This window comes from Rousettus aegyptiacus, unplaced genomic scaffold (genome assembly GCF_014176215.1).
Source record: "Rousettus aegyptiacus isolate mRouAeg1 unplaced genomic scaffold, mRouAeg1.p scaffold_m13_p_5, whole genome shotgun sequence".
Taxonomy (NCBI): domain Eukaryota; kingdom Metazoa; phylum Chordata; class Mammalia; order Chiroptera; family Pteropodidae; genus Rousettus; species Rousettus aegyptiacus.
In genome coordinates this window covers 116,163,153-116,184,199 of record NW_023416308.1, presented here as the reverse complement: position 1 = coordinate 116,184,199, position 21,047 = coordinate 116,163,153, and the positions used below count along the sequence as shown (strand labels likewise).

At 50.7% G+C, this 21,047-nt stretch overlaps 1 protein-coding gene across 2 annotated transcripts; it reads left to right on the top strand.

The window, feature by feature from the left end:
• Positions 1-10,433: 10,433 nt before the first annotated feature.
• On the top strand, positions 10,434-16,661 carry BATF2 (basic leucine zipper ATF-like transcription factor 2). 2 transcript variants are annotated; one of them, XM_036221425.1, is made up of 3 exons: positions 10,434-10,559; positions 11,786-11,896; positions 14,774-16,661. In XM_036221425.1, the coding sequence occupies exons 1-3, from the start codon at positions 10,521-10,523 to the stop codon at positions 15,446-15,448; spliced, it is 825 nt and encodes a 274-aa protein (XP_036077318.1). In that variant the 5' UTR covers positions 10,434-10,520; the 3' UTR covers positions 15,449-16,661. The 2 variants fall into 2 exon arrangements, with proteins under 2 accessions (XP_036077318.1, XP_016012828.2); XM_016157342.2 differs by having other exon boundaries at positions 10,435-10,559; positions 14,771-16,661.
• Positions 16,662-21,047: the final 4,386 nt, after the last annotated feature.

The window sequence follows — 21,047 nt, the reverse complement described above, 5'->3', positions numbered from 1 at the left end:
TATCATGCCCACCGACAGCACAGCCTATTGGTCGGACCCTCACTTGGTCCCGCCCTCGCTCCCACGTGATCGCGAAGTCTCCCAGCGGTGCCGCTGCGAAGGTCCCTCTAGCGGTGATGGGGCTTCTGAGCGGCCACCTGCGTTAACCCTTAGCATCCCGGGGTCTTGAGCGACTAGAACATCGCCATTTCTTCCTCCCCAGGATCTCAGGCTCAACTGGAAATAGAAACCCGAAGTTCCTGGGTTGTGTTTTGGCTGCATAAGGAGTTAGAGTTCAGACTCAGGAGTCAGAACCGAGAGCCTCAATTTTGTTGACGAGCTCATCCCGGCGCCAGTGTAAGGCTCTGTTCCCCCAAAATGTGGTGTAGATCCTCCTCATCTCGGGCCTCGGCATCATCCTGTGACCTGCCAGTTACAGGGCCTTACCCTTTCCCTGGCACTTGGAATCGTAGAGGGTGGGCGGGGGGTTCTCCATCGAGGGCGAAAATGCCTTTTAGGAGCAGTTTCTGAATGTGCGAGGGCGTCATTGAGTTGTCTCCATTGTCGTTTAGAGGACAGGGTACAGACTCACACAAAGAATTATCCCGCCCAAGGTGTCCATCATTTCTGTTAAGAAGCACAGTTCTTCGTTTTGCCGATGAGAAAGTTGAGGCTCACACGGTGCTTAGCACACTGGCATATAGTAAATGCTCAATGAATATTTATTGTTGAATGAATGACTTTGTCTAATAGTTTGGTTCTTCACCTTAGCGCTAGGATCCAGATAAAAGTGAGGAAACTGAGGCTAGGGACTAAGCAGTAAACTCAGAAGAGCGAGCCTTATTGTCTTCTTTTGAGCCCTTCCCCCAGCCTACTACAGGATAAAAGCTAGTGGGCAATACAGAGAGGGTTCTGTCTAGCACTTGAGAAAGGTCGGGCACCAGCTGGAAATAATGGCTAACTTCTCTGTAATTGTTTGTAAAGCACTCCATGTTTTTTTTACGTCATCCTCCCAGCAACCCTGAAAGGTTTATTTTCTTTTTGTAGATGTTACAGTGGAGCTTAGAGAGTTTAAGGAGCTCAGACAGCAATTTGAACTCAAATCTGTGAACAGTAAAGTGCACTGTTTTTCTGGGTTCCTAAGAAATCTTAGGAGTCTTCATTGAGGATCAGTTACCTAAGTGGGGGTTCATGTGTGACGTGGATTCCATGAAACCTTTGAGAAGGGTGAGGTGGAGCTATAAGGTGCTTGTGTGGAGAGATGTCAGGTTCATATTATGTGAACTTCAATACTATTTTGGTTTTAAAAATACAGTAGCCCATCGAACCATACTTTTCAAACTATGGGATGCAGCCCATTAAGGGGATTGTGAAATTAGCATCACAAATAAGATGAACAGTATTAAATCTCCCCGTGTTTGTGTTGACTACAAAGATATTACTTTCATGTGGTTCAACCTAGTAGCACTGGTAAAAAATTAAATAGAATGAACAGAACAAAGTATTCTTGCCTTTGCCCTTGAAGTAAAGGTTAGGTAGTGTTTGTTGAAACGTTTGTTTCAGATATTTATATGGCTGTGTATACTTCTCACTAAGAGTCATGGTCACAAAAGTTTGAAAATTACTGCAATTCAACTGTTGCCTCTGGAGTAGATTTGAGGGAAACTGAAAATTATTGCCTTAAGAACTTCTGGATTGTTTTTACTTTACTGCTGCCACTAGCATTGAAATCCTCGTTTACACATCAGGCCTTAAGCCCTGCCCTGTCCAAGCTGTTGTGGCTTTTAGGGGCCACATGGTAGGATCGCAGTAAATATCAACTGAAAAAACAGCCTAGAAATTCTGTGAAACAGTAGAAGACTAGGAAGTAACTTTCACTTTTGAATAATTGCAAGCAGCTAGAAATGGGGATTGATGGGGTGGACGATGGAGAGGCTTTTCAAGACAAGTGTGGAGCCTCCTGAATGGCTGTGTTTTCATTTGCCTGGTGGAAAGGACAAAAGGGTGCTCTTAAGGAAATGAAATATTTAAGGAATACCTTTGGAAGAAAACCACGAATGATCTATGGAGCTGTAGTTATATATAGCTGTGAATATACATATTCACGAGAAAGAATCACGAAATTAAAATACCCAAACCTGCTTTTGAAGGGAGTTTCTTAAGGCTAAAATAAATGGATTATAATTTGAGGATAGAGTTCTAGATGGCTTTTAAAGAGGTGTGTTTACCCATTGTCTGGGGAGGAAAATTTGGCTTTCTAGTCTTAATATTAAGAGGTATAGCCTTTTTGATCCAGTCATACACTTCAAGTATCACCTTTTTAATCAGAGAAGAAAAATAAGGTCAAAAAAAAAAAAAAAGCCAGGGGGAAAGACCTTGCTTAAGTTATAACTGTTGATTGTTAAGCATTAGCAAAAAGTGTACCTAAGTATTTTATTTTTTATTTATTTATTTGTGTACATGAATATTTTTACAATGAATTTTCTATTTGATTCTTTTAAACTATAATGTTCATATGAAGTTTAAAATAAGTTCTAGTTTTGATAAGAGAAATCCTATTTTTCTCTCTGGTGAAACCCATCTATGATGCAAATTTCCTTTTTGGACCACATGCTCATGCCAGAAGCCCTGACCAGCACTTGGTGGCAGCATACCCAAGTATAGGTTTTGTCCTAATTATTAGTAAACAAAGAACTGGAAGTCCGAATGTGCAACCTAATCACTGAAATGGCATCTGCCTGTAGACCACGGTTCCTCCCTCGCCTGCTCCCACCCATTATCTCCTTGTGGGCCTTAAGAATCCAAAGGCAGCCCTGTCCCCACTGGTGTGTATAATGAGCAGGCCACAGCCGAATGCCTCAAATGGCAAGTCAGTGTTCAAGCATCTTCCTTACAGGTCTCAGCCCAGCTGCCTTGAGTGGGAGGCAGATGAGGTGTCCTTTCCAACTTTCAGATGACAAAATGAGCTGTTCCCTGCCATCCATCCAAAGGCAGGGGACATCCTCAGGCCTTTCTAGAACCTGAGGAGTGGGAAAAGACTTGGAAATCTGAGCTCTTCCAACAACCATGTCCACGTTCATCTCCCCTGCGCCTGTGGCGTCCTCAAGGACAAGACCGTGTGATGCTTCCACAGGGCCAGGCTGGGGAAATGAGGGCGGAGTAGTTGCTGAGCCTTCACTCAGCAACCTGAGAGCTGGGTACCCTCTTATCTCCACTTGACAGATGAGCCAGGGGCTCCATTCACCCAGATGCTGCAGCGGCCTCTCAACTGCTTTCCCTGTTCCCCTCCCCCAAGGCAGAGGGGCCTTTTGAACCCTTGCTCAGATCTCATCTCTCCTCTGCTCAATGCCCTGAGCTCTGCTGTGTGCTGCGTACTCCTTTTATCTTTCAGAGTCAGAGTTAGTCTCCTGTGGCCTATGAGGACCCACATGAATTGCTCTTTGCCTGGATCGCCTGCTTCTCTCCAGGTCCCCTTACCACTGCCCCTAATCCATACCTCCCTGTCATCTCCCACTCTTCAATGCTTAGCTCAAATGTCCAATGTCTCAAAAAGAAAAAAAAAATTATTATTCAACTATTTCAGTGAGGCTCAGCCATGACTACCCTATTTATATTTGAAAATGCTGATCTCTTGCCTACATTCCACAAATCCTTAATTTTGGTTTCTCTTCCTCCCAAGGACACTTCAGGCCTGTGTAAGTCCCTCAATTTATTTTATTTATTCTCCCCTAATTCTGTCCCCACTAGGATGGAAGCTCGGTGAGGGCAAGGACTTGGATCTTTTTTTTTCCAGTTTTATAGTAAAAAAATTGATGTACATCACCGTATAAGTTTAGGATGTACAGCGTGATGGTTTGATTTACATATATTGGGAAATGGTTACCACGATAAGTTCTGCTAACATCTGTCTTCTCGTAGTAGACACAATAAAAAGAAAAGAAAGAAGAAAAGAAGACGGCAAATTTTTTCTCCTTGTGATGAGAACTCTTGGGATTTATTCTCTTAACAACTTCTCTATGTATCTACAGCAGGATTGGCTGTTCACCATGGTGTGCCCCACATGCCTAGTACTTACTTATAACTGGAAGTCTGTGTCTTTTGGCCACCTTCATCCATTTCTCCCTCACCTCACCCTCTGCTTCTGATAGTGGATCTTTTTATATATACACATACACAGGCGTCTCCAAGCACCCAGAAGAGGGCCCGCTGCATAATAGATGCTCAGTAAATATCTGTTGAATAAAAGAGACAAAAGCAGAGAGTCAAAAACGCAAAGCTTTGCCTTTTAGCTGTTCACCCAGCCAGAAAGCAGTGGTTTCATCAGGCTGGTTCTTAACCACCAGGCTTCCCTGTCCCCGGACCAAAGCAGACCCGGCCCCCGCCCTCTCCTATCCCACAGATACCAGCTCCCGGACCAGGCCCACAAGGAGAAGGGCATCTCGTAGACCACCCCTCCCAGCAGGGGTCTGCAGGGCGAGCTGAGGCCTGGAGTCGAAGGCAGGGAAGTGGCAGGGCCAGGAGAGAAACCCGGGTCTCTCGCCCTCATTCAACATTCAGCCCCTTGTTTGCTGAAAAGCTCCCCCTGTTCTCTCAAATGGCAGAGACCCCTTGAGCCCAGAGGTATCCATCTGCCAAGAGGCCTCGGGGTGGGCCCAGACTCCAGCCACAGCAAGCGGGGCCCCAAAAGATCAGTCGATACTTTCCTTCCTTTTACATATGAGGAAACTGAGCCCCAGCGAGGGCACAGGCCTCACGCCTGGTAGTACCTGAGTTCCTGGTGAGCGCAGTTCTTCCGGGACCCCTTCCTAACCTTCTTCTGGATGGGGGCAACCCCCTGGCTTCAGGAACCCTGGCCCAGGACCCACGGGAGGTCCTATCTTTACCAGTGTTTCAACGTGGGTCAGCAATCCTTCTCACGCTGACATTAGCTGGATCAGTGAGGAGTATCTCGTCTGGCTGACTCTGCCACCTCCTTGCACTTAACCTCCCCTTGCTGAACCTCAGAGAACCTCCAGAATCCTCTGCTCTTGGCGCCCCTTGGACTAGGTAGGCTAAGGCGAGCACTCCCTTGTCCGTTGCTTGGAGTCGCTGGCCACACTGGGTTGGGCTTTATCCCCCACCCCACCCCAGCCCTCCATGCCCTTGCTGTGACCCTGCTGATCACTTCCCCACTGGCCTCTGAGTGGGGCCTTCCTGCCTCTCAGAGCTCTTATGGGAAATAGCACAAAAGAGAAAGGAGGGAATTGTTTGAGGAGTGTGAAGGCCCCCTCAAAGGCCAGGGTGACAGCCCTTTCTCTCCACTGTCCAGGCTCTTAGCAGGGTGCCTAACCTGGGCTTCTCTGCCATTTGCACTGGACCCTAGGAATGCGACATCACAGGGGAGGCCCAGCCAGGGATGCTGGACAAGAAGGAGCTCGTGGGCGAGTGCTTTCCATGTATGGTGTCGTGACAGTTGCCGTGACAGCCCTGACAAAGTAAGGGTGTTATCCCCATTTTACAGACAAGGAAACTGAGGCCCAGAGAAACCAAGTGTCCTATTCGAGGTCACTCAGCTAGAGGTGGCAAAGCAGGGGTTTGAAACTAAGCCTATCTAAGACTTGGACCACCTGAGAAAATCTGGGAGCTGTGGTCACCATTGCCACGTCCCACAGAGCTCTGGGAGGTTCACGGACTCTCTGGCGCCCAGCTGTTTATTGTCTATACTTCCTGCTCACTTCTAAAAGTTCAAGTCAGCTTCCTGGAAAGATGTGTGTGTTAAAGGAATAGCAGAGAATTGGAAGCACAAAGCTTTGGAGGAGGCAGAGGGCCCGGCAGGACTGGGGGTGGGAATGTGTCAGCTCCCGCTGAGGACTGGGTGGCGATGGTGTCATAGAGACCCAGCGAAGTCACCCAGTTCCTGAGAGGCCCGGCTATTTGCGGATTCTGGCTTTAATGAGCACTCACAAGGTGCTGGGCTGAAGTGAGTCAGTCTTTTCCTTCCTATTCTCTGGGGAGTCCTGGGAATCCTCCCCTTACCAAGCCCTTTGCTTCTCGCCCACGGGTCCCTGCAAAGCAACGGAAAGAGAAAGCGCTGGGCTTGGCGTCAAAGACACGTGAGGCATTGAGTTCATCCCACCGGCAATGTGATTTGGCCAAAGGATGTACCTCTGGGCAGCAGCTTCCTCGTAGCTGAAATCTGAGCCTAGGCAGTGGTACCGGCCAGCATCTGTTTCCCGATCTCCTGCCAGTAGCACCCCGATGCCCTTTGGGAGTTGCTCCTTCCTCACCCCTAGTCCCTATGGTTAAGACAGGGCTGATCCTATCCCCTGGGCTCCAGGATGGGCTGGGACCCAGCCTTATTTGTCACGCCTTTATCTCCGAGACAGTGGCTCATGTCAGAAATTAGCCACAGGACTCAAGTCAGACCGAGGAGAGCCAGGCCCGGGACCTTTGCTGGAACTATTTGAAAAGTGGCGAAGGGTAGAGGGGTGCGCCCCCATGCTGGGGCAGTTAGGCTGGAATTTCTGGTGGCCATCTCACTACCATGAGTGGTCCCTGCCCGAGGATGTAACCAGCCCAGAGCAGAGCAGATGGGGTGAGACGTGACTCCCGATGACATTGCTTGGGCATCATGATCCAGCTGTGCCTGAAGCTGGTACACTCTAGGCTTGTCAGTAAATCAAACCTGAGTTGGATCATCTATAAAATGAAGAATCCAGAGGACCCTAATTTCCCATCTCTTATTGAGATTCCTTTGTAAGCTTGAGAAATTTCGAGCAATTCACATCGAGTATGAAGTCTGCTGCTTACACATGACACAAACATTAACTTTTTTTCACTACAAAGGCACTTCATTAGAAAAAAAATCTTAGCCTTGTTCTTTCACACCATTTTTTTCCCTTAAAGTTAATAATAATAATGAAATAAAATACAAGCCTATTGTTAAGGGAAGAAAACATTGATCAGGTGTTCATTGAGTGCCTTTGTTAAAAGTTTTAACAGATGCTGCTGCGACTTACTCTTTGCGCCAGGCACTTTTTTGAGCCCTTTGACATATACTACTTCATCAAATCCTTATATTATTATCAGATGAGGCATAAAGATGTTGGTTAAGTGACTTGCCCAAGATCAAGTTACAGGCCCTGGATAGAGCCCACACATTCTTTCTCTGGAAAGCCCTCTTCCATCTCCCCAACAGGAAGTGCTCCCTCCCACCATCACCCTCCTGCCTCCCCGCTCCCCCCGCCCCCCCCCCCCGCCCCCCCCCAGCCCTGCACGCATCCCACAGCCCTCCGGGTGGTAAATTCACTCGTCCCAACTGAGGCTTAGTTCCCACGCAGGCCCGTCCACAGTTGCGAGTGAGAAGTCTATAGCCTCAGCCCCATCCGCAGGCACCTGGCCTCTTTCGCGGCTGTCACCTGAAGCCCCTTCAAGGTGCCCTGAGGACACCAGGCGTCAGATGAGGAGTGCTCACGGCTGCGGGACCTAGAAAGGAGGTCCTCAGCCCTGGGCGGCTGGAGAACCCTAGCACCTCGCCATGCCCAGGAGGTGTGAGAAGGAATTGGGATGGCATCAATGCATCCCAGCTTCTCCCAAACCAGCCATGTGACTGGCCCCGCCCTATGCCTCAGTTTCCTCAACGGTAAAACAAGGAGGTTGGTTAGGAAGAGTCCCCCGGGAACCCGGGGCAGGTCCTATGGGAATGAGGAAGGCAGAAGTTTCTCTACTTGTCCAGGAAGCTTTTGGAGTTCTTGATGGCAAGCTGCCTGCTGGACTTTCATTCACATATTCATTAATCAAACAGTTATGTGCAGGAGGTGTTTGAGGCACCAGGGGTACTTTAGAGAGTAAGACAGGTGGTGATCCTGCTGCCAGGAGTTCACTCTGTAGCTCTGGTTTTGGGAGGCCCCTGTCCATTGTCCACTGGGACTGCAGGCTTTGAACCAGGCCCTTCCACACGAGGCGTGGAGGAGGACCGAAGGCTTGGGAGAGACAGGCATGTCTTCCCTCCAGCTCCGTCCCCTCCTGCCAGGCGACCTTGCCTCTCAGGCATTAGTTTCCTCACCTTCTACATGAGAGGTGGGACCGGATGGCCCCGAAGCCTGTTCTGCCAGCCTGGGAGGGAGGCCACCTCTTTGGGGAAAGCTTGCACAGCCATTCACGATTAAACATTAGCCACTCCATGTCCGTCCCTTCCTGCCACACCTTACGAATATCAAGCCATAAATGCTGCCTTCTTCGGCCTTCCTCTGGGGCTGTGGCCTCCTGGGAGCGGCCACAGGCACACCTGCTGACTATTACCCACCCGAAACTGGGGTCTGGGGAGGGGAAGACTGGAGCCCAGGTGTGGGGCTGAGGGCTGGAGTGGGGACACTCAGGTCCTAGCCACCCACCCCCAGGTGTTTTTTTCTTGGTTACATCATGCATATGACTCCCTGGATCCTTCCCCGTGGAGTTCATGGACTGGCTTAATGAGCCCCTTGGGTGCCCGCCTCAGGCAGGATGCCCAGCTCCCCTGGTTTCTGGGAAACAAAAATAATTCAGAGAAATCGGGGCAGCCTCACTGCATGGGGTGCCCCCACTTCAGCCCCTCCAAAGGAAGGAGGGCCAGGCCCAGCTGTCGCTCATGCCCAATCCCACCCACCCAGGCATTTAAAATTATGAGCCTGCATTAATTCTGCATTCCCACAAATCCCAGGAACAGGAAGGGATTCTAGCTGAATAGTACTTTACAATATGCAAACAGCTTTCTTCTCATCTTCCATCTGCAAAACAACTTTGTAAATAGGTATGATTTCTGTCAGGCCCAGCATACCTATGTGAACACTGAGGCTCCAGGAGATATACCTGGTAAGCAGAGTGCTAGGTACCAGAGTCAAGTCTTCTAACTAAAGCACAGACTGGTTTCACGCTCAATCCTATGCTGAACAGATAGATGACTGTTACTCTAAATGCCCTGCTCATGACAGACATCAGTAATCAATCATAGGTTGGCAGACATTGCTAATCAATTACAGTGTTCTTGTCTAACAAGCTCGGAGGCAGCTGCGAACTCCTCAGCACAGTACCCCGGGATGCCATCACCAGAAGATTGAACCCACACTATTTGCCATTCTTTTGATCCCACACCATCAATCCTGAACCCTCGGGACACAGGCACCAGCCCAGATGCCCCGGTCACCAGACCACAGGAATGCGTTGTATGTGCAGTTCTTGGACAGGGGTCAGTGGCTCCTCCATCCCCCAAACAGATGTCCCTTCCAAGCACAGTCTCTCTCAGAGATGCAGCAGCCATGCAGGTTTGCCTGGGGCTTCCGGGTCGCTCGGTCTTTAATAGAAGTTTTATAATGGAACATTTCAGGTATCACTATCTACACCCCAAAGTATAGACAATAATAGTATCACATAGAACTGTGTTCCCACAGTTTAAGCAACAAAACACCACACATACAACTGAAGTCCCCATGTGTCCCCCTCAGTCCATCTCTCTGCATGCGTTTCTCATTCCTGTGCATATTTTTATACTTTTAGGACATCTTTATGTATTCATATTATACCTTGCAGACATTATGTTGTTCAGATCTTGTTGCCGCTTCATACTTTCGTACAATTGGATATTATGGATTTATAGGCGTGAGGATAAGCGCAGCTTTGAATCATCCGCTATACCGTAATCATGAACATCTGTCAAGCCTTCCCTCTGCACCAGGCATGGTTTGGGGGACCACATCTGCCTTAACTCATTTAATCTTCGTGACGGAATTATTGTTAACCCCACTTTGCAGATTTGGAAACAGTGGCACACGAAGGTGAAATTACGTACCCGGGTCACATAGCTCGGCAGCTGTGCTCCTGGCTGCTAGACATCACTCTATTGCTGCATGGTCTGTTGAATAAAGTCACCGTAATTTACTTGTCTGTTCTCCTGTAGAAGGCCCATTGCTTATATTTGCCTCGACATTGGTCTCAGAGGGTTTGAGATGGTTATGTCATTGCTCGGTTCCCACGTCAAGCCTTGAATGGATATTTGTATCCTTCCCCCAGCACCCTTTACAGATGAGGCAACTGAGACTCAGAGAAGGTCAATCAACTTCTCAAAGCTGCACAGCTCCAAAGCGTCAGAGGTGAGCTGTGAACATGGGCTCCTCCAATTCCAGAGCCCAGAGACGCTCCCATGTCTGCTCTGAGCCCTCGGTCCCCCACTGCTTCCTCTTGGTTCTGTCCTTAGCATCCTTCCCTCCTGCCCCCAGAACGCCCTCCCCACACCTGGTCTTCGGTCTCCCCTCCTCTGGCCACACTTCACTGTCTTCCTTCCAGAGAAGGGGCCCAACCGGAAGGCCAGCTCATGTTAGGAAATTCCAGCCACGTGAGCCAACCCAAGCCAGGGATTCTGAGCAGCCGGTGGCTTTAGAAGAAACTGAAACTTGGCTTTCTGTGGGCGGGGTGGTCACTGGGGATTTAAAGAGCTGCCACTTCCTTGGGTCTCCAGAGGGCACTGGGAGGTCATAGCAGCGGAGGGAAACCCTGAACCACATGCGAGTCTCTGCCCCACTGCCCAAGCCATGCACCTCTGTGAAGGTGAAGGGCTGCTGGCTGGGATGGTGAGTACAGGGAGCTGGGGACATGGGAGGAGAAGGGAAATATGCCACAGGGTCCCCAGTGCCCAGGCGGGGAGAGAATGTGGTCAGATCATCTCGTCCCAGCTCTGTACCTATGGGCTGTGTGACCATGGTTTCCACTCCTCCACTCCCACCCCACCCCAGCCCTGGGCTTCATTTTTCTCAGGGATTGGAATGAGGGCTTTCCAGATCTCCCATTGCAGATCCAGCCTCCAGGTTAGAACTTGGCCTCTCCTAATCCACCTGTTCTCCCCTCACTGCCCTCAGAGTAGCCTCTCTTCCCTCCCCAAATTCTCCAGCACTTTTCCCCTTGGAGGCCCTGCCCTTCTCCCAGGACCCAGGTACCAGAGGCCACCCCCTTCTCTCACTGGGGCTATTTCCCCCAAACTCCAGTCCCTTGGCCCTGCTGCGTCTGGAATGGGCCTGCTATGTCTGGGGACCTAGAGGCATAGTGTTCTTAGGGAGGCCAGGGTCTCACCTGAGGTCCAGACACTCAGAACACACCTCCCAGAGAGACCTGTGGGAGGGGAGGCTGGGCTGCAGGGCCGCCAACATTCCCTCTTGCCTGACCTTCCAGAGCTCTGTGTGTTTGGGTTAAATATTCTGTCCAAGTACCATCGTCCCCTAATCTGGGGCCCAGGGGACAGGGAGGGTCACAGCCGTCAACCTTGGAGTGCACTCTTCCGTCAGAACGATTTCACGCATTTGGTCTAGGTTGCTGCCTCACGAGGAGGTGAGCGACTTGAAGGCAGGGATTTTTGCCTCTTTCGTTCGCTGCTGTGTCCCCCTAGCTTAGTGCCTGGCACACAGTAGGTGCTCAATGAAATATTCGTTGCATAGCTGAATATCAGCTTCGGGCCTGAGTTAAGCATGGGCTCATGGAGCCAAGTCGGATCCTGGCCCTGCCCTCACGGATGGAGCTCATGGCCAGGGAAATCAACACCTCGTCTGTGGAAATAACAGCAATGGAAATGACCACTGCCGGCCTTCACTGACTCCTGGCTCCGGGCTGGCCCCGGGCTGCTTGCTCTGTGGCCCGTGACGAAGGTGCTGTGATGCTTCCATTGAGTGAGCGAAGTGCCGGGTTCAGAGAAGTGAATGACTTGCCCTTTGGGGACTTGCCTCGGGAAGGGCACGCCTTTACAGAAGGCCAGGACAGAGGGCCCAAGCCCCTGCTAGGACCTGAGCCCCCTGCTTGCTCCCTGCAGGACCCCAAGGAGCATAAGGATGAGAGGCAGCTGAAGAAGAAAGAGAAGAATCGGGCATCCGCCCAGCGCAGCCGGCAGAAGCACACCGACAAGGCCGACGCCCTGCACCAGGTGGGAATGCTACCTCTCTGCCCCCGCCCCCGCCTACTGGCCCAGTGGCCTCTTTTCCATCCGCTATGAGCAATTCCCTCCACACTGCCGCGTGCTCCCTGGTGGCTGAGTTTGGGAGCTAAGACTTGGAAATTCCTGGGTGTTGAGTGCAGACTCTGCCAGGTACACACTGGGCTCCAGTGACAAAAGGTGCGTCCACGGCCTGCCCTGCCCTCCAGGGGCTCCCCATCCAGGGAGAGGAGGAGACGGAAGTGGAGGTCAAATGGGAGGACCCAGCACAGCAACCGGCTGAGGTGCTTGTGAAAATGCAGACCCCTGCCCCTCCCCCTGCCCCTGGTCCCTGCTCAGGGGTCCGGGGAGCTGCCCTGTGACCAACCACATTGCCTATTGGGGTTCTGATGTAGGTAGCCAAGACCACACTGAAAAACTCTGGATCAGGGTTAAGATGAGCTGGCTTTAGAGTCCCAGCTGTGGCACACATTAGCTGTGAGTCATGTCTTTTGCTGAGCTTCACTGTCTCCACCTGAAAACTGGGACAATAACGCCTGCCCACTGGCAGGACCCATGTGGAGACTAAAGGAGGCAAAGGAGCCCAGTAGGGTAGGGGAGGGGCTACACCGTCACTCACTCGCCTCTTGACCTTGAATGGTAACCTGACCCTTAGAGCTTCCCTTCCTCTGTGCAGAGAGAAAGGACACCATCGGTTCAGTCCCGGGGGGAGGAGTTAAGAGCTGGGCTGCAAACACGGTGATCCTTCTGGTGATGATTGACTCACAGCCTGTGTGCCCGAAGGCTCGGCAGCACCCACCCCCACCTCTCCGCCCTTTTCCCCTACCTTCCCATACCCTGTTCTCCCTGACCCTTCTCCGCCGGGCACATCCGGCCTCAGGGGCTCTGTCCTTGCTGTCCCCTCTGCCTTGAGACAGCAGTCCAGTCAGATGCTCACTTCTTGCTGGCCGTTCGGTTTAAATGTCGCCTCCTGAGAAGGGCCTTTCTAAACCATCCGAGGCGAAGAGACCTCTCCGCGTTGCTCTGCCTCATCTTCCTCGTCAGCGCTCCGCTCCTGTTAAATGTCTAGATGCTGTTCATTTGCTGGTCTCCCTCGCCAGGCTGTAAGCAACGCGAGGGCAGGGAACGAGTCTGTCCCCGCTGTTCCTCTATCGCGGGAAACAGTGCCTGACAAACAGAAGGGACCCGGCGAGTCCCTGTGGAGCAAGCGATAGAGTCAGCGCAAAGTGTCCTGGGAACACAGTGGGGCGACAACAGGTAGTGGCATCAGGGGGGTACAGAGATGAAGTCTGAGCTGGTCTTGAAGGATGAATAGGCGTTTTCCGAAGGGATGAAGGTTAAGAAAAGGCATCGCAGGCAAACGCAATGGTGCCGGCGCGGTCGTGAGCCAGCGGCACCCCGTAGGCCGTGGGAGCGAGGCGGCCGCATTTATTCGTTTCTTTCAGAAATGTCTCCTGGGCGTCTCCTATGGGACAGGCACACTCCTAACTCTTGGAGCTACAGTCGTGAACACAGCAGACAAAAAAAGCCCAGGCCACCCTCTCCGGGGTCCTTATGTTCACGGGGTAGCCGGGCAGATGAAAAAATGATCTTGTGAAGTGTTGGGGGGTGTCAGATGGTGAGAGCGCTATGGGGCAAAATAAAACCTGACCGGGTCGGCCCTCCCTGAGCGGGCGGCGCTTAAACAGCCTGAAGGTGGCAGAGGAACGAGTGAGTGAGTGAGGGAGGGAGGGAGGGACTCGATTTCTGGAGGGGAACTGAAGCCTTTGAAAGATTTAAGTGAAGGGTGACCTAATGACACGTTTTAAAGGTCATTCCACAAGCAGAGACCAGCCTAGGCTGGGGCTGCTGGTGGCTTTGAGGTCTGTTAGAACTTCGAGTCCATGGCCTAACCAACATTTTAATGTGAAACGCCCTTGCAGCTTCTTCTCTGAAAGAGTGGGGGAGGGAACCAAAGGAAGTCGTTCAGCCCCATGAACTGTGGAAATCCAGTTCTTTCTGCCTTTTCCACTACTGCAGTCATCATAAATGGCTGTTTGGAACTGCACATTGATTTTCGTCCCTGTGAGTTCCCAGAACCCAGCGTTCCGCAGGACAATCTGACACATGTTGGCCCAGGGATGCTGAAAAGAGCACACCTGTGTTGCCAACCTGCAGAACAGGACCTGGGCTCCTCTGGGAGTGCCTCGGCAGGCACGTGCCGGGTGCCGGGAGGTCTGGCAGGGCACCAAGCAGCGTAGAGGTGTCCAGGATAACAGCACATCTAAGTTGCCGTGAGAAGTCTGTGTCAAGCCTAGCCCAGGGGAGGGGGTTGCTGGCAGAGTGTCCAGGCCTAGGAGACAGGAAATGTTTCAAGAGTCCATGTGAGAGACAGGAAGTGGGTGGAGCAGGACAAGTCGGGGAGAGAACGCTGCAGGTGTGAGCTGGGGTCACCTTGCTCAGGGAGTGTGGGAGCCTTTAAAAGGCTTTACTGTTCTGTTAATGACACAGTTTCCCAAAGGTTCCTTTGGGCCAAGAGAACAGGGTGCTTTGGGGTGGGAACACCCAGTTGGGAGGCTGGTGGAGCTCCCAGGTGGGTGGCAACCGCAGGCTGGTAGAGACCACCAGCTCAGAGAATTGAGGGTAGAGAGCAGGCGCATCTGAGCTCCAGTTGCAGGGGGAATGGGGGAGACTTGGTAGTGTTGGTGAGTGGCTGGCCAAAAAGTAGCCGAGGGCCCCCAGCTTGGACATTCACACAGTGGTGGTATCTTTCCCCTAAATTGAGGACCCTGAGGAGTGGGGTGGGGTTGGGAGGAAACAGGGCTCATGCTGAGCTTCCGGTGCCAACTGACACCCCTCTCCCCACCCATCTGCTTCTCCCTCCAGCAGCACGAGTTGCTGGAGAAACACAACCATGCCTTGCGGAAGGAGATCGAGGGCCTGCGGGCTGAGCTGGCTTGGTGGAGTCAGACTCTGCACATGCATGAGCGCCTCTGCCTGATGGACAATGCCTCCTGCTTGGCTCCTTTGCCCTCTGGCTGCTGGGGCCAGGCCGGGCAGCCCCTGAACCCCTTGCCCCTTGGACAACATGGCTGCCAGGAGCAACCGGGGCTGTCTCAGACCCCAGTCTCCATGCCCTCAGCTCAGCAACTCTCTTCAGATCCACAGCCTCGTGACTCCACTAGCCTCCTCCTGTCCCCTCTGTCCTCATTGTCCCTTGGCCATACTGCGACCACGGTACTTCCTGCCCAACTATCCCCCAGCCCTGTCCAATCTGCCTCGCCCTCTGGCTCCAGACTGCTGAGGCTGAGACCGTCCTCCAAGCTCAGTGCCCTTCTCCCTAACCCCTCAGCCCAACCTTCCCCTCCACAATCCCTTGGGTCGGAGCACTCCACCAGGGAGAAGCTGGGGTCCTCACCCCACAGTCCGTCAGATGCTCTGGAGCTGGCTGGTCTGCAGGACAGTGAGCACAAGCCTGCTTCCTCAGTGGCCGATCTGCAAGGGCTGAGCCCCCAACCACTGCTGGCCTTCCCCCTGCTCTCCTCTGTTCAAATCTACTTCTAACCCAGCCCACCGGAGCTGAGCTGGCCCCTTCCTTAGGCTCAGGAAGCAGCCTCATCACACAAGCATCTCCTCCATTGCCACAAGAGACTGCCTTTCTTGGCTGACCAGCTGGCCCAGTATTTCATCAGGGAAAAGAAGCCATCACTGCACGCCTACCACTGTACCAGGCCCTGTCACCACCACTATCTTATTTCAACTTTATGAGCCTCCTGCAAAATCCTTCTTATCACTCCGCTTTTTCAGAAAAGAAGATGGAGGCTCAGAGAAGCCAAGGGGCTTGTCCAAGATCACACAGCCTTTCTTGGAACCAGAAACGCCACCATCTGCTCCTCCTTCCATCCATAGAATCCTGGCCCAGGCGCCTCAGGGGCTGAAGTGCTAGAAACTGAATGCTAATGTGAGGGGTGTGAGTGCTGGGTGTGGGGAGAGAGTCTCCCTTCAGTTTTGTGATTCCCAGAGCCACAGAGCTCTGCAGTTCCTGAAACCTCGCCCTAACTAAAGAAGGTCCAGAGTCCAAGGCTGGGTAGGGAGAGGCTGAGTCGGAGCCTGGAGCTGACACTTTGTCTAGTGGTGTTTTCAGTTCCAGGAACTGAACCTGTGGGTGGAAACCGGGGAGAAGCCTGGAACAGTCTCCCCTGGGATTTCTATAGGCGAGGTGCCTATAGCCACACCAAGACTTGGGGACAGATTCTGCAGGGTCAGCTCTCCGGGCTGTTCCCAAATAGCTCCCTGCTCCCCCAGTGGCCACGGGGGACTTGAGGGCCATTCACATCAGTGCACAAAAAACCAGAGGAAAGAAAGAGGGAAAAGCCGGGTGCAAGGTTATGGTTAAGCAAGTGCTAAACTTGAACCTGGTAGCAGTGAGACCTGTGTCTTCCTCTCCAGTACCACTCCAAACCCTATGCAGCACCCCCCTCCCATCCCAATTGCCCTTGGGCCCTCTGATCGGCGACCCTCCTTGCTTTTTGGTCTGATGGCGCCCAGAAGAGTAGGGGCCCGGGACCAGGTGAGAGCTCAGCCACGGGGTCTGCTCCAAGTGGGGGCTGTCATTCAGACCCAGGACAAGCACTGTAAAGGGCCCGAGATGAAAAGATGCCTGGATTTTTCACACACGTGTAAGCAGACACTGTGCCCGTATTTGACGTACTCTAAGAAGCTGAGCGCAAGTCTCAGCGCACTTGGTGTGGTAAATAAATTTAAGTGTTTTCCGATCCTTTTTGCTTCGGCTAGTTGTTTAAAGCTGTTTGTACCCTGTACTGTTGAAACCAAAGGGCCTTTGAAAGAAGACAGAATAGTCTAGCATCTTCGAGGTGGGCTCTCCTGCATGGGCCTTCTAATCTAACCGCGCCCCGCCCCCCGCCCCATACTGCAGATAAGGAGACAGAGGCCCAGAGAAGGGATGGAGCTGCCTAGGGGACACAGCATGAGTAGGTGTGCTGGTCACAGGATTGTGGTGGCAGCACAGCTGGGGTTACCAGCAGCTTCAGGGAGAGCAGACTTCGGGGAGGGAAGCTCGAGTGTCACTTAGATGGCGGCTGGAATCTTCACCAAGAGTTGATTTAAGGCACCAACGACCTGACCCGACAGCAGGATGAGAGAGCATGGTCTGGCTCGAGTCCGTATACCCTGAAATTCGTCAGGCTCTGTGCTGTGTTTTTACTTGGGTTAACTCAGGGACGCCTCTAACAACACCGTAAAGTGGGTGTGATTATTATCCTCACTGTTCAGAAGGGGAAACTGAGGCTCAGGGTGTTAAACAACAAGCCCAAGGTCACAGCTAGAAAATGGCGTAGGCTTGATACCACAGCAAGAGCACTGAGCCACAGGCCATCCTGCCTCCTGCAACCTGCTCTCCCTGATGGGCCATTACCCAAGAAGGTAAAACCCTACCTTAAGTCCAAAACAAACCAGAGGGGAGTGACTAAATTAACACCGTGACACTCATGTGACGTCTACTGAGGAATGCTTTGAAGAATATTTAATAAGGTGAGAAACCACTTGCCTCGTATTAAACAGAAAAACTAGAATGTGCAGCTGTCACTGTAGTTTGATATTCTGCCTGTTTAAAAGTATAAACAGAGCCAAAGAAGTGGGAGGAGAAGCAGATTCTTGAGAAGAGATATGTGCTAATATCTGTACAGCCCCAATTTGTAAATATAGTCACTACTATAGCATGAGCCTTCCACATGGTCAAATAGATCCCAGCAATCTATATCTGAGTGTATCCATTGCTACATAACAAACGACTTGAAAACTTAGTGGCTTAAACAACAAACATTTATCCTGTCACTGTTTCTATGGGGCAGGAATCTGAGCGTGGCTCAGCTGGGTATCTCAGGCTCAGGGTATCTCTCAGCTCCCTTCAAGGTGTTGGCCAGGGCTGCAGCCACCCAAGGGCTCAGCTGGGGGGACCTGCTTCCGAGCTCACTCCTAGGACCACCTGCAGGCCTCAGAAGGTCCGCTTCCAAGCTTTCTCACTAAGATTTCAGCAGGATTTTGTTCCTTGAGGGCTATTGGACTGAGGACCTCAGGTTCTTGTAGGTTGGAGATGCTAGTTCCTTGTCACGTGGGCCTCTCCACAGGGCAGCTAGACATGGCTGTTGGCTTTCTGCAGAGCGAGCAAGCTAGAGAGTGAGAAAATGTGAGCAATACAGAAATGTCTTTTTGTAGCCTAATTTCAGAAATGACATCCTATCACTTTTACTATATTTTATTCAATAGAGGCAAGTCACTAGATCCAGCCCATACTTGAAGGGAGAGGACTACACAGGCCCCCAAAACCAGGAGGGAGGGAGGGGTCAAGGGGACATCTATCTATCTTAGAGGCATTTTCTTAGGTCTTTTTTATTCTCTCCTTTTATCATCAGCACTAGCAGTTGGCTTTCTCGGGATTGGGGGCATTTTTCAGAAAGAAACAATTTTTCCCCTTTTCCAGCAGTGGCGATGCCCCCAGCAGTGAGCAGAGAGGATCTGGGGGTTTGGGGCTGCAGCAAGGCTCCTGGCTACAGACTCTGCAGCCTCAAACTAGCCTTGCAGCAAGCATAATGCAGATGCTCCCTCCTCAGAATGACCTTTGGCTAGACAGTCAGTGCTGAAATAGGCAGTATGCGTAATCCAAATGTCTGCTAGGCTTTAAAAAGTAATCACTCACTGGAAGACTAAAGTTTAAACTTAATTTTAACTCGTTAAGCTTTTTTTCCCTCCTGGTATTCACTTCCGTAGTGAGTTGAATGGTGGCTTCCTGAAAGATATGTCCACACAGAACCTGTGAAGGGGATCTTCTTCAGAAAAAGCACCTTTGCAGATATAATTAAGGGTCTCGAGCTGAGATCAGCCTGGATTATCCAGGTGGGCTTTAAATCCATTCATCCATCAAATGAGGTCACCAATGATAGGAAGAGAAGACACAGAGGAGGAGGCCATGTGAAGACAGAAGCAGAGATTGGAGTTAGGCAGCGGTAAGGCAAGCAATGTCTGGAGCCACCTGAAGCTGGAAGAGGCCAAGAAGTCACCTCTCCTGTGGCCTCAGAAGGAGCATGGAAGCAGGAAGAGCAGGGAGGAGGTTGCTGCAGTCATCCAGGTGAGCGATGATGGTGGCCACGACTAGTGGGCAAACGGGGAGTTGATAAGAAGAGGTCATATTCAAGGTGTGCTTTATGGATAGAGCCGACGGGATGTGCTCATGGATTGGATGCGAGGAGAGGGAGGAAGAAAGATGCTGCTTGATTTGGGGCCTGAGCAATTGGTGATTGGCAGTGCCAAAGACCAAGAAAGATTGGGAACAGAGCAGTTCGGAGTGTGTGGCGGCGGGGGCGGGGGAGGGGAGTGGGAGATCAGGAACCTTGTTTTGGCCATGTTAAATTTAAGAGACCTATTTGTTCTCCAACTAGATTAAAAAAGAGTTTGGAGATCAGAGGAATGGTCAAGACTGGGTATATAAATCTGGAAACCAGCAGTGCAGATATAGGTAGGTGGATAGTGGGGACTGGACGAGATGACCTATAAGGGTCCTTGCAGCTCTGTCTCTACGAGACTTCTTCTTCCTGTACCCCTAGAGCTCTCTCAGCCTGGTACTCCTTCCCCTATTACTCCTGCACACCCAGGATTCGCCCCCCAACCTTTCTCTTCAAATACTTCTTCCTCCAGGAAGCCTCCACGGATCTTTCAAGATAAAACAGACCCCCTCATCATACCTGTGTGCTTTTCAACAGCATCTATTATTTTCCTTCCTCTGCGACTGTACCTTCTCATTTCCCTCAATGGCGGCAGCCAGTCTGGCACATCACGATTACTTTTAAACAGCCCATGCATTGGGAGGCAGTAAAGCTTGATGGTTAGAGAGTTCGACCTCCAGTGCCAGACAGGATTGGGCCCAGGTCCCAGCTCTACTATCTCCTGACTCAACTTTCAAGCCATTTCCATTTTCTCTTCTGAAAATGGAAATTGAAAAATGTACCCACCATAATGCACCCTATGTATATGTGTGTATATGTTGACATATCAATATATAGTATATATATAATATATGTAACATGTGTAATAGAAAGGCATATATTCACTGTAAGACATGAACAAGAATGTTTATATCAGCAATATTTATAAACGTAGAAAACTGGAAGCAAACCAAATGCCTCGTCAATAGTAAAATGAATAAATTTTAGAATATTTTGCACAAGGTAATGCTACATGGCAAAGAGAATGAACAAACAACAACCATCCAGAGTAATATGAATACACTTCCCAAACATAATATCAGGCTGTAGAAACCAGACACAAAAGAGGAGACAATTTGTATGATTCATTTATATAAAGTTTAAAAGTAAAAAAACAAAACAAAACTAATCTACTCTGTTAAAAGTCAAGGTTGTGGTCCCTCTCACTGTCTTTCTCACTCTCTGCCTCTCAGAAGAAACCACACTGTGGAGTGTTACCCTTTTCTAATGAACTTTCCTTTTGACTCTAAAACAAATAAACAAATAAATAAAAGTCAAGGTTGTGGTTACAATTAGAAGTCAGCACCTCACCTAGAAGGGGCCACAAGGGACCTTCTAGGGTTTTGATAATGTTCGATTTCTTGATCTCTGTGGTGATTACATAAATATATTCACTGTATGACAATTCGCTGAGGTGTGTTCTTATTATCCATGCTCTTTTCTGTTATGTATGATATACTTCAATATAAAGAGGGTGAATGTAAGGAACCTCTCACAGTCTCCGACACATAGTAAATGCTCAAAAAATATTAGCTTTCGAGAAGGAATGAATGAAAGAAGCCGTGCTGAGCCCCCAAGTACAAGTCATTAACAATCAGAACCATGGACAGATCAGAGTCTGCCTTCGAGGAAGGCTGGAGGAAAAGGAAGAGATCTCAGGTCTGATACAGAGGATCCGGGGAAGGAGAGAATCTAAGACTTTCCCTCTTAAGTTAGTGGTTCAGTGCCTTTTGAAGGCCATTACTACCATGCAGAAAGGAGGCTCTTCCTAGGGGACCGTGGATATCTCTATGTGTGTGTTCATGCAGAATTTCATTCCACTTTAAAATGTCTGCAGCCCCTGTTTTTCTGAGCCAGTGGATGCCAAAAGCTCCCTAGAGAGGCCA